Source organism: Pristis pectinata, chromosome 3 (assembly GCF_009764475.1).
Source record: "Pristis pectinata isolate sPriPec2 chromosome 3, sPriPec2.1.pri, whole genome shotgun sequence".
Classification (NCBI taxonomy): Eukaryota; Metazoa; Chordata; class Chondrichthyes; order Rhinopristiformes; family Pristidae; genus Pristis; species Pristis pectinata.
Window position 1 is genome coordinate 44,715,205 of NC_067407.1, and position 13,422 is coordinate 44,728,626.

General features: G+C 41.9%; 1 protein-coding gene across 1 annotated transcript in view; it reads right to left on the reverse strand.

Annotated features, from left to right (window-relative positions):
• LOC127568273 (laminin subunit gamma-2-like) overlaps window positions 1-12,083 on the reverse strand; it is a 59,927-nt gene extending 47,844 nt beyond the window's left edge. The window contains exon 1 of the mRNA XM_052011834.1: window positions 11,858-12,083. Coding sequence (XP_051867794.1) covers window positions 11,858-11,954 — 97 coding nt within the window. The 5' untranslated portion in view covers window positions 11,955-12,083. The remainder of the gene's footprint in view (window positions 1-11,857) is intronic.
• Between the last annotated feature and the right edge of the window lie 1,339 nt (window positions 12,084-13,422).

A 13,422-nucleotide genomic window follows, 5' to 3' on the forward strand; every position in this document is an offset into this window, starting at 1 on the left:
CTCCCTACTCTATGATCTTGTCCAACTCTCTGTAATTCTGACCTGTCAAGCACTCTGAATTTATTCTGTCCACCTTTGGCTCCACTGACAGCTGTCTTTTGCAGCCAATCCCCAAAGCTCTGGAATTCCCTCCCAAAACCATTCTTCATCGCCCTTTCCTCTGTCCAACTAATCATTGCACAACAGCAATACTCCCTAATAAATTGCAACATTGAGAGAGGTGATCAAAAGTTTGCTAGGAGGTGATTTCTAATGATAATATGAAGAATAGGAAGGTGGACAGCAGAGAAGTTTAGGGAAGGGATTCTTGAGCTTGATTGTTGGGCAGCAAAAGAGAAGGATTGTGTGTAAATGGAATAGAAGTTGAATAAAATGAACATAGAACATTACAGCACAGTACAGGCCCTTCGGCCCATGATGTTGTGCCAACATTTTATCCTGCCCTAAGATCTATCTAACCCTTCCCTCCCACATAGCCTTTCCATTTTTCTATCATTCATGTTCCTATCTAAGAGTCTCTTAAATGTCTCTAATGTATCTGACCCCACAACCTCTGCTGGCAGTGCGTTCCATGCACCCACCACTCTCTGTGTTTAAAAAAAAACTTACCTCTGACACTAGGAAACTGTAAACATTTAATCCGTGTACTTCACCACATTACCGTGCAGACACTAAAGGTGAAAAATTCTTATAGTTATGTTTTGTGATTATGCCTTGGAGCTAATTTTGGATTTAGACAGTTTGAACCAAACCCACAATAAAATTATTGGGTTGGCTGGATACATTTCTGTGGAGTCAGCAATAAGTATGTTTCATTTTGTGGGTTTGCAGGTCTGCAAATCTTTCATCCAACAATGTCTACCACTGTCTCCCCAGTAGGATGACAGACAGTGCACTGAGGCAGGCACTTGGCTTTAAGAGTTCCTGCGCATTAATTCATTAGGTGAGAAGGTTACGACAGAACATCCAGCAGGCATTAAAATGTCTTTGGAATGCAAAAATTCGGAAGGGAACTTCCAGATTTTGTGAACTAAGCAATTGCAGAGTGATCAACAAATGCAGATTTGGCTCTAATGGGCAAGGCACCAGTTACTGGAAAGTGGAACTAAGGATTATGTAGAGAAGTGTTGCCATAAACTGGGAATTGCTGCATGGCACAACGATAAGTACACAGAGCAAAACTCTGCTGAAGATAAGGAATCTGATAAATGTGTGCCAGCAAACAACTGGCTTGGAATACAATGGAAATGTAATTGAAGTTATCTTTCAGTAAGGTTCAAGGTATCATTCTCTTGTGCAAACAAGCACTTCAAGTATGTCACTATAAATAGAAACACAACCATATTTTGCTCATATTTCTTTCAAATTATTTTGGTGCTTTTCAGCATCTTAAATCCTCTTAATTTTGGCCTTTCCAGCAGTCCACTGCAGTCAGTGTAAGTTCTTCTCTGCCCACTTAATGTGATTGTGTCCAATGCAGTACTGAAGTGAAAGATGATTCATATCCAAAACTTGTATTTCATCTATTAGATTTCTTCCTGCCTATGGAGATTCTTATAATTACCACTGAATTCAGGAAGACTCAAACCAATTGTGAGTAGAGACAAAAGTGATAACTGTTTGGTACTGATTAAATGGTGCTGGAAATACAAATTGATGACTGTCTTTTTAAGAATGCCTCCAAGGAAGTGGTTAGAGCAGGGAAAGGGGTTCAACATTACACCAAATTGTGTTAAGGGGATGCTGTCACCTCCTTTGGAGGCAGTATAGGCAGGCTTGGAGTTTGACTTGCTAACTTGATGAATCTCAAGAACCGTGCCAGAATAGTATTAGCACATATGCACACAAACTTAATATGTCTTGCATTAGTTTTCAGCCAGAAACCTGATACTTGGCACTGGTTGGGAAATCCTGGCTAGAGTTATACTTCCCATAGTCATACAGGCCCTTCCGCCTTCTGAGTCCATGCCAACCATCAAGCATCCATCTGTTCACCCTACATTCTCATCAATTACCAGTCAACTACACCCTAAAGCCAATTAATCTACCAAACTGCACATCTTTCAGATGTGGGATGAAACCATAGCAGCAGAGGAAATCCACGCAGTCCCGGAGACAATATGCAGGCTCTACACAGACAGAACTGGAGGTCAGGATTGAACCCGAGTCGCTGGAGCTTTGGGCAGTAGTTCTGCTAATTGTGCTACTGAAACACTCGATGTTTTTTGCAAAAAGTGAAAATGCCATTGTAGTTACCAGGTAGTGAGCATCTGGGGATGGGATCAAATCATTTTGTCTCTGTCAGATCTATGTTGATGTTTAAAAATGGATTAAATTGGTGGAGAAAGTATATGGGAACAGTGTAGGAATCCAGGATTAGGATTGCTCCTCAAATTCCAGTGCCCACCAAAAAACAGTAAAATCTCCAAGATCTATTTCATTTCAGTCACAAGATGTCCAGATCAGCAGAGCAGCTTGCCGAACACTGAGCCAGCGACTTCCTGCCCACCAGCTTGCTGGCGAAGTTCGTCCTTCACTATGCAGTTGGGATTTGGAATCTCTCACCCTCTGTAGCGACAGGCTGTGCTGGGAATTTTCACCACAACAAGTGCTGTGGGGTGTGAGGCCTACGGCTGAGTGAGATCCTGGGCCATTCCTAGGATCCCAAGCTCATCCCAGGTCTGGGATGGAGGATCTGAATTATATAAACAACGTAAGCCCAAGGGAACATAGAACATTATAGCACAGTAAAGGCCCTTTGGCCCACAATGTTGTGCCAACATTTTGTCCTGCTCTAAGATCTATATAACCCTTCCCTCCCACATAGCCCCCTATTTCTCTATCTTTCATGTGTCTATCTAAGTGTCTCTTAAAGGTCCCTAATGTACCTGCCCCCACAACCTCTGCCAAAAAAAAGACAGGCATTTTGGCCAAATGATTAAAGGTAGAAAGTAGCCCTAATTTAAAAAAAATTTAAATGTTTCATATTCCTGCTTCCTCCCTGTTGAATGACATGGCAACCATGGTGACATTTTTCAGTTGTGTCCTTTTTTTACAATAAGGGGCTAAGTGTGAAGCCATGCTCCTAGCCATGAAAGGATACAGCCAAGAAACATCAAGGATTTCTGTGTCAAATACCTGCAAAACCATGGAAGTAAGGCCGTCAGCACATGCACACATGCTGGTCATGTGACCTCCACACGTGCTCATAATGGACAAGAGGCATGGAGTCTGCCATGGAGTTGGCTAACTAAACTCTGGCATGAGTATGCCAGGATGCCAATGTTTCTGCATGTCATGGTCACAGCTGCAAGGTGAGTGGTAAGCAGACATCAGATTAGACCATACAGCCCATAGGTTTTCAAGAGTAACTTCAATTTTCAACCATCAATTTAATAGCACCAATCCTGTCTGAGAAGACACAGTAATTTAAATCAATACAGTAACCAATATTTCAGTTGCTGTAAACTCTGCCTCTGTTTCATCTTTGCACAGCCGCAAACAACTTGTTGCATAGAAAAGGACAGTTTAAAGTCTTGAAAGCTGTTTTCTTCAGAAACTACTGAAAAGCTGGACTCAGAATCAGCACTCAGCATTTGGGAAAGGCAAGTCGGATCTAGGCCTTATTGCTTTACACAAGCACTCCTTTTGTCTTTACCCAGGAGTTCTCCAGGCTTGTTTTGGCATGCAACTCTGTTTCTGCCGTGGCTGATGGATCATGGCCCTACCCTGCTGCAAACGGTTACTCACGAGCACAAAGCAACAGCCCTGTGGTCACAGTTACAGCCAATTAATTGTCCATCATAAAAATATTACCTGCAAACCACAGAGGGAGTGTGTGTCTGACTATGTTTGACCCTGATTGTCCTGATAAACCAGAGGTCATGGGCAGTATTATAAATAGATTTATGCTTGAGGATGTACTTAAAAGGTGGAAAGTATAGGGGACGACTTTTTTTTGCTATGATGCCCCTTGGTATATTAAAGGAACAATATAGAATAATAAATTTGTACAGCACAGAAACGGGCCCTTCGGACCACCACATCCATGCTGACCTTTTTGCCAATTTACACAATACCATTTGGCTGCATTTTGTCCATATCCTCGAGCGCCTTGCCTTTTCAAATGCCTGGCTAAGTGTCCCTTAGACATTGTGATTGTATCTGATTCCACCATCTCCTCTGGCAGCAAGTTCCAGATATTAACCACTCTTTGTGTAAGAAATAAATTTTCCCCTCAAATCCCCTTTTTAAAATTCCTTCCTTTCACCCAAGGCCTATGCCGCCATGTTTTTGATACCCCAGCATAGGAAAAAGATTCTGACTATCTGCTCAATCTATGCCTCTTATAAAGGTCACCCCTCAGCCTCCTTCACTCAAGGGGAAACTGGTTCAGCTGGTCCAATCTTCCCCATGGCTAAAGTCCTTCAATCCAGGCAACATCCTACTGAATTTCCTCTGCATTCTCTCCTGTGCAACCACATCCTGGTGTTGCCACCAGAACTGTGGCCTAACCAGTGTTTTGTAAAGTTCCAACATAACATCCCAATTTCTCTTTTCTGTGTCTTGAACTATGAAGATAAGCATGCCACGTGCATTTGTCAGCACCCTATCTATATATTTTTCCTCCTTCAGGGAATGACAGACTTGAACCCGAAGGTCCCTCAGTTCATCAACATTCCTTAGCACCCTAGCATTTACTGTATATACCCTGCAGATAACATAATGCAGGGTCACTGTCTTCATGAATAAGTAATTAAGGAAGAAAAAGAATTTCCAAACAATTTGTTACTTTCATCCTGTCATAACTTTTTCAGTATGAGATTTCATGGTGCAGTTCACGAAAAAAAGTTTTCCAAATGTTTGTCTTAAGATCTGTGTCCCTATAAACAATGACTTTGGAAAATGGTTTAACAAAAACATAGCAGCTTGGGAAAAAAAACAGGCATTAAAGTATTCAACATGTGTACAGCAAAATCAGAAACACTGAGATGTGCTACCTATAGTGAGGTATTGGTGGGTTGGATCTTGCTGGATGAGATAGCCCTCCCCCCTACCACCGCCTGCCTGGACTCGGCAATCTTGCTTCGCCTTTGCCTCTTAGAGTGGATCATCATGATTTCATGGCAACTAGGCCTGGGGCAGCACAATGTTAAGAGCCAAGACCACCCCACCCCAATCCCCAGTGCCCTTCACAGACTTTGACAAAAGGCTTTGGTATTAAGTTTAAAATGATTAAGATTGATGGAAATAATTATTTTTAAATAAAAGTTAATCAAAACATATCAAACCACTTGAAAATCTTGAAAGGCATGAAAAAGAATTCCTTAAAAAAAACTTGCCTTCCTGATTCCAGTATCCAATTAGCGCCAGTAAAATGAATAGGTTGCCCCCTCCTGCACCCAATCACATGTGCTCATTAGAAGTGGTGTCTGAGCAGAAGGACCACTTTGAGGTGATAGGAGCACATAGATTATGCTCTGTTACAGCTGTAACACTTCAGAAACTTTTCATCAGCTGTATTGTGCTTTGAGACAATGTAATAGGTGCTATGTAAATGCAAGAGGAACGCAAATGGACTATTTATAGTCCTCTCCCTCCATTCAGCTGGATTGCAGCAACTCTATCTGTCCAAATGATTGAGTTCCACGCTGAGTTTGCCATTGAGCTACTAGTAGAGGAGACTGAACTATGGTGCTGTTTGCTGTGCCAAAAAAGCAAGAAACAATAAAGGTATTTCAAATAATAAGATGTTTAAAGGATAACCATGGATTTTAAACAACATCCACAATTATCTTTTTAGCTTTACAGGTATTTAAGTGCAGCACCTTGTGTTTGCTTGAGGTCTGCTTCCTTTAAGCAATTGGTGCTGGACAGATTATTTACAAAACACCTTTCAGGTGCTCACCATAGGCTGCAGTTAATTGAACACTGATTTCACCTTTCAGCAATTGACTGGTATGTGCCTGGGTGGAATTGTCCCTGTGGTTTCTGACCAGTGCTGAGGTAAGTGAAGAGAAATGTTATTTACTGAGCTTCAATTCATCAAATGGGCTTCTGAACTTGTCTAGAACTGCTGCTGTGTATTGGATATCTGATACCTATATCATTAGGGCTGACACCACACAAAGGAGAGATTTTAAAAAAACAGGGAGGAGCAATAACCATTTTGCAATTGCAGTGAAGTCTCTGACTTCTGGTGGTATGTATTGATTTGCAGTTATGTGAATTACTAAATAATACATTGCCTTTTCAAATCAGCATCTATATTCAGCACAACAATATTGGTAATAGTAACTTACTAAAGAAAGAAGAATATGCACTTATGTTACCAAGAGTGTTTTTGTTTTGTATGTGGGGATCACTGGTAAGGCCCCCAATTATTGTAATTCCCAGACTGCCCCAAGAATGAGATGTAGTGAATTGCCTCCTTGAACTGCTGCAGTCCTTCTGATGAAGGGGCCATCACAGTGTCGTTGGGTGGAGAGTTCCAGGATTTAGACCAAGTCTGAGACATTTCCAAGTCAGAACGGTGATGGTGTGACGAGGAACCTGCAAGCATGCATCTGCTGCCCTTGTCCCTCTCAGCGGTAGAGGTTGTGGGATGAGACAAATTGCCTGGGCATTTTGTAGCTGGTACACGTTACAGCCCTGTGCACCAGTGATGGAGGGGACCAATGTTCAGGCTATCTGATGGGATACCAGTCAAATAGGCTGCTTAGTCCTGGACTGTTTTGAACTTTGAATGTTATTGGAGTGGCACTCAGGCAAATGGGGAGTGTCCCATTACATTCCTTTTCCCTCCTGGGAGGGATATGGGCGTCAGGAGGTGTGCCAGTCGTCAAATGATACTCAGCCTCTGACCTGCTCTTGTAGCCACAATATTTCAGTGGCTAACTTAAATGAGTTTCAGGTCAGTCTTAATCTCAGGACTTTAATGGTGGGAGAACCTGTGGTGGTAATACTACTGAATGTCAAGAGTAGCTGGTTGGACTCTTTGGAGGGAAGGAGGATGAGAGGTGACTTGATAGAGGTGTACAAGATGATAAGAGGCATAGATCGAGTGGACAGTTAGCGACTTTTTCCCGGGGCGAAGATAGTTCACGTGAGGGGGCATAATTTTAAGATGATTGGAGGAAGGTATAAGGGGGATGTCAGAAGTACACTTTTTACACAGAGTGGCGGGTGCGTGGAAGGCACTGCCGGCAGAGGTTGTGGGGCAGATACGTTAGGGACAGTTAAGAGACTCTTAGCCACACAAATGATAGAGAAATGGAGGGCTATGTGGGAGGGAAGGGTTAGATAGATCTTCGAGCAGGATAAAATATTGGCACAACATTGTGGGCCGAAGGGCCTGTACTGCGCTATAATGTTCTATGACTCTCTCTTGTGGACAATGGTCATTGCCTGGCACCTTGTGGCACAAACGTTAGCTGACATTTATCAGTTATGCCTGAATGTTGGCTTAGTCTTTCTGCACCCAGCCGGGGGCTACTACGTTTACTGAGGAGTGAGAATGGAACTGAACATTGTGACTGCATCAGCACCTTCTCACTGCCTGCTTGCCCATCCCTCGTACATTCACCGGTCCCTCACCACACCACTGGCAGTGAGGAATCTCCCGGTCTTTGTATTGGTGGAAGACTTCTGGTGAGCTTGATTCCAGGTCCACTGAGACTTGTCAGTGCACGTGGATCACTGAATGGATGGAAGCCTTGTCTGAGTGAGAATATGGGAAGGAATGGGGCACCAGGCTCAGCCCTGAGCTTGGTTCAGGAACTGTGGGGAGAACAATTCAAATATTTTTCAGAATCCAGTCTTCAGCCAGGAGCCTGGAAACCTCAGGGGCAGACAAGTCAGAAAGGCCAAGTGAAATAAGCACTGCCCTCTGCTTCCCTTCCCTTCTCCAGGTATCCCAACTATCTCTTGTGGGAGGGAGACTATCTAAATTGGGAGCAACATTCAGAGAGGGTTCAGCTTTCCTAAATGATTAGTTGTTTCTTCTTTTATTGTTAACTCTAACATCTTTCCAACAATGTGTGTTAAACTATCTAGTCAATAGTTCCCTGTCCTGTCTTTCCTTTTTGAACAAGGGAGTCATGTTAGCTGTTTTCCTATCTTTTGGTACCTCTTGAAGTTTAGTGAGGTTTTTAAAAAATAATCCAATCAATGGGCCCACCATCTGAGCAGCACTTCCTTAGGTGCAGGTCATCAGGTCGCAGTGATTTGTCTGCCTTTGGCCCTGTGACTTTCTCTAATTCTTCGTCCCTTGTGATTGGGATGGTTACAAGTTACTCCCAGTTATTTGAAATTAGCCCATCTGTTGGGTATGTTTCCAGTGTCCTCCACAGTAAAGACTGATGCCAAAAGAAGATTCAACATATTTGCAACTTCTGTTTCCTGTAATTAATTCAACAGCTTTTTCTCTAAAGGTCCTACACCTACATTAGCTGTTGTCTTGCTCTTTATATATCAATAGAATTTCCTACTGTTTGTTTTAATAATGTCCACAAGCTTTCCCTCAAAATAAATGTTCTCTCTTTATGAGCATTTTAGTCTTTTGCTGCTGGATCTTAAAAACCTCCCAGCCCTCTGGCCTACCACTAGCCTTTGCCACTTTGTATGCCCTACTTTTCAATTTAATATTATCTTTGGCCTCCTTTGTTAATCATAAATGATCTCTCTTTCTCATGTAATCTCTCTTACTAATTGGGATAAGTTCCTGCTGAGCATTATGGACAAGCTGATGGACTATCTGCCACTGTACATCTACTGACCTGTCTCTTAGCTTATTTTCCAGGTCCACCTTGGACAACTTCACTTTCATACCTTGATAATTGCCCTTTATTGAAGTCGAAGATGATGGTTTTGATCCTTTGGTGCTCACCCTCAAACTGCATCTGGAATTCTATTGTATAGTGGTCACTATCTCTGAGAGGAACTTTAACCACAAGATGTCTTATGACTCCTTCCTCATTACTCATGACCATATCTAAATTGTCTGTTCCCTGGTAGGTTTGGTATCATGCTGTTCTAAGAAGCAGTCCCTGACTCACCTTACAGATTCTTCTTCTCTGTTCAATCAGTATGTAGATTAAAATCTCCCATGACAGTTGAATCCTGTTCAAATTTGCCCGATGTTTCCCAGTTTCTGCTCTGCCCGATCGAGAGGATATATTCTGGGGGCCACTAGACTACTCCCACATGCATCTTCTTTCCCCTGCTATTCAGGATTTTCAATCTAAAGAGGGTTTTATTACACTTGTAGCATCAGGATTTGATCAAAATGGGTTACTGAATTTAATAGCATTACTGAGTAGCATTCTAAATATTAAGATTCATAATGTAGGTTAAAAACCTTCGTGCTCTATTGGTAAAATGTACAATAGGCAAGAATTGCAGTGAGGAAATTTTTATTCCCATATTCCTGAACATTCTTTCACAATAAAGTATTGGAATGTCAGGGTTGCCTGCCAAGTTAGGGGGAAGAGAAACTTTCTCGGGGATGTGCCTTTAACACTAGCAATATTCGCTCCTGCTTTGCCAGTGAGATGGGTGCAGTGTGGGTTTTGCTGGAGGGAGAGACTGATGGACTGCGGGAATTCAGTAGGGTAGACAAGGCTTCATCCCGTGATGCATATTGCAACATTTACTGCTGGGTATGAAGCTGATGAAGGGTGGGTTAGATATACTGGCCCAACATTGTTGCTCTTTAGCCTGTTGGACTCCCTCAGCTCATCATTTCAAGTTCTACGATTCACCAGCTGGTAAAGAAAGATGAAATGATAGTTATAAAGCTGGGAGCTGTCTTAACTGAAGCTTCTCTGATTCTTTTCCTCCATCTAGAAACTTCTGTGATGAAGTGTGGTTTTCATCTTGGTACCTCGCCCCAAAGGGTCCAAAAATTGAGCACAAGGGACGACTGTGGTGGGGGGGGGGGGAAGAGCTATCAAATCTATAACTGATGCTCTCTGAGGCACACCATGGGGAGGAAACAGTGATATGAATCACAACTGTTCCAAGGCATTGAGTCTAACAGCCCCTCCATCACCCCAGATAAAACTGACGACCTGATTATTCTACAAAGTATCAAGCATATTTGCTTTGAAATTTGGACTGGTGCCAGACTGGCAAGATTCAGCTGTAGCATGATTACAGCACACAGATGGTATCTTCAGCCTTTCCCACAATGCCTAAAATGCAGCCAGCCATGTTGTCCAACTGATGCCCAAGATAAGAATCCCATCATTCTGCTGCAGTCAGTAATTTTAACAATGCTCACCCGATCGTCACCAATCATGCATTTAAAATAAGCCTATAGGTGGTTTGGAGACTCTGTCTTGATCTAAACCCATTCTATGTAACTGGTTGACATCAAACATCACAGATCAGAATCCCCCATCCCTTTGGAGATCAGTGTCTGAAATAAGCAGCCACCACAAGAGTTATCACCCCCATGCATCTTTAACCAGTTGCAGCACTCCCACATCGTCAGCGGGGCTCTGACATAGAATCGAGGGGGTCAGTGAGGACTGTTGCCAGTAATGTTAATCAGAGGAGGTATGTTTACGTTATCAGTACAGGGGAACAAGCAGGTCACCAGAGTCCCAGAGGAAAGAGCTGATCTCTCGCATCTCCTGCTGTGGAATATTGGGAGGGCACTTGTACCCTGCCTTGTCCTATCCTTCCCCTTGGTCATGTTTGTCCAATGTTCTGTTGAGGTTTCTATAGTGAGGCTGAGCAGGATGCAATGCACTGCAGAGATGCTGGAAACTCTCCCTGAGACTCTGTTTTTGAGAGTGCCAGCTGTTTCTAGTTTCCTGAATCCCTACTGCAGCATCTCAGTAATGATCTGAGTTTTCATGGCTTTGATTATATCCTTGTGGTACGAGCCAGGTGGATTCAAGAGTGACTTTTGGTCCACGCAGCCTGTAAGTCGGCTGTGCCCTCCTGAGGAAGCTGTCTGCACTTGCCATCTTCCACTCATCACAGGTGCTGCTACTCTAGCCATTCCTCTACCCAAGTGAAATATAATAACAGCACACTGGCAGGGTAGGCAGAGCTTACTGAAGTGTCATAACATCACCCAGGACATGTAGAAGGAGCTTATTGAGGTGAATAAGGTAATAAAAGTGAGTCTGGAAATACACCTCGCAAGGTAGAAATATATTGCAATTAACTGCAGATGAATGTGTCATTAAATACTGGATCTGATGCTTTGACACACCATTGTGTACTGGGCGATCCAGCAATGGATAGGACTTGTAACTTTTGCTATGGAGTTCTATCCTTGATGTACTTGTTCTCAGTATATATACATTTTTTTAAAAAAAATATCTGCCTATCTGTGATGCATAATATCTTGAAACATCCCCAGTTAAACTGGGGACTGGCAGGTCCCCAATAATGTACATTGTTTAAGTAAATGGTAAATGAATGGCCACTGCTCTTTCCTACTAGTGGATTGAACTAATATCAGAGTTTGTGTTTTCAATTCTATGCATTTTCATTAACGATTGAAAGAACAACAAGGATGCTTCTCTTTACACTGAAGATGAATTTTAACCCAAGTAATTTGTACAGTTTTTCCTTTTTTTAATTCCCTTGTGAATAAAAGCTGAAATTTGGCATTAGGACTTAATCTTGTTTAAAATGCCAGGTAGTAATAAAGATTATACAATTTATAATTTACCTATTCGACAAAATGACTTGAAGCACAGATTCAATAACTTATAACCAGTTCAGCTTAAACATCATAATATTCTAGCATTTTTGTATATTAACTATCTGCAGTTCACTCACCTTGAAATTCTTGTTAATATGTTACAACCAATGAGAATTAAGTGTAGACACCTACCTACGTATCTTCTACCATTCCAAACATAGGTGCCAGATACATGGGATAACGTAATAATAAAGCTGTAACCAGTCAGTGCCAGTAAGAATGCATTCATTTTCACCAAGGAGTTCAGTCCGTGCAACAATTTTCACTGGCGTTGATTATTGTAGAAGAAGAAATGTTCAGTAAGGTGTTCACCAAGTGAACTTATACTGCCTCTCTGCCTGACTAATTCTGACGCATCTCAGAATCTCCCGCAATAAATTGCGATCAGTCTCCCAATGTGATTCAGACGTGTACAAGAGCCCAGCCCTCTGTCATCAGACAGGCTTTGCTCCATCATTCAGAATAGAACTCAGCTCTTGCGAAACATCAAGCCCTGCCCTGTCCTGCCCAGCTTACCATTTCTGGAATAGTGCCAAGTCTTTGGAAGGTACCTATTGAGAGAAGGTGAACTGTTTCCAGTGTTATCACAAAGCTGCGTCTGCTGGTTAAAGGTTGGATTTCACTTTCCTTTGAAGAAGAAGCAATGGCAATAGATTAGGGTATTCCTTCAATAAAAATATATGGATTTTTTTTACCCAGCAGTCCATTTCAGTTTTTTAAGTGGAAAACAAGTTAGCTCTTTTATTAAAACATTCCAGTAATACATTAATGGAAGGATTTGGATATTGGCCAAAAAAGGAGAAATCATATACATTCAGAAGGCTAATATTTTTATCATCCTCTGTGCACTGATTCATGTTACAATATGATTTCATAGCAACTACACACCTCAGCATAGGAACATAAACCTGGAGAGGGGCCATCGCAGCTGAATTCAATCCTCTGTATCAGACAATCAAATCAAAATCAGGAATTGGAATTTTCCCCGAAGTGTGCCGTCGCCTTAATCTCTGATGTCAAGTTCAATTGTTATTTTGTGGGCATTGTTGGCAAAGCTAGCTCTTATTGCCCAACCCCAGGTGCCCTGAGAAGGTAAAAATTGTGAGCTATTTGTATTATGATGGAGCTGAGAGGGTTACCTGGCTATTGCAGAGGATAGATGAGACTGCAGTCACATACAGGCCAAATGGGGTGAAAGAACAGAAAATTTCCTTCCTTAAGTGAGTGTGCTGAACCAAATGAATTTTTTTTCTCCAGTTGGACACCTTTATTCTAGCATTTATTAAACATAAAACTTATTGCCATATTGTTGAGCAAAATTCATATTTTCAAAATTCCATGTTAGGATTTGAACTTGTATCCTCTTAGTTATTAGACCTGGCTTATAGATCACTCATCCTTCAACATAATTACAATACAGTCGGGTGTGGATTCAGCTTCTGACTTTTTGAAATGTTTAGTTGTATGCCTGAGTACATTTCTCTGAAACGCTTTGGGATCTTTTATTTTATCCAGTTATGGAACATTTTCAACATATATCAGAGGTCTTGTTTACTTCAGTACTGTGTGTTGTAGGGAGAAGCACAGAATTTTGCATTATAGGAGACCATTCAGTCTTTCTTCTTGGGTGCCATCCCTCTGAAGGAGCTATCTGCTGTATTTATTTCCACCTGCATGTGCTGTCTTCACTGCTTTTT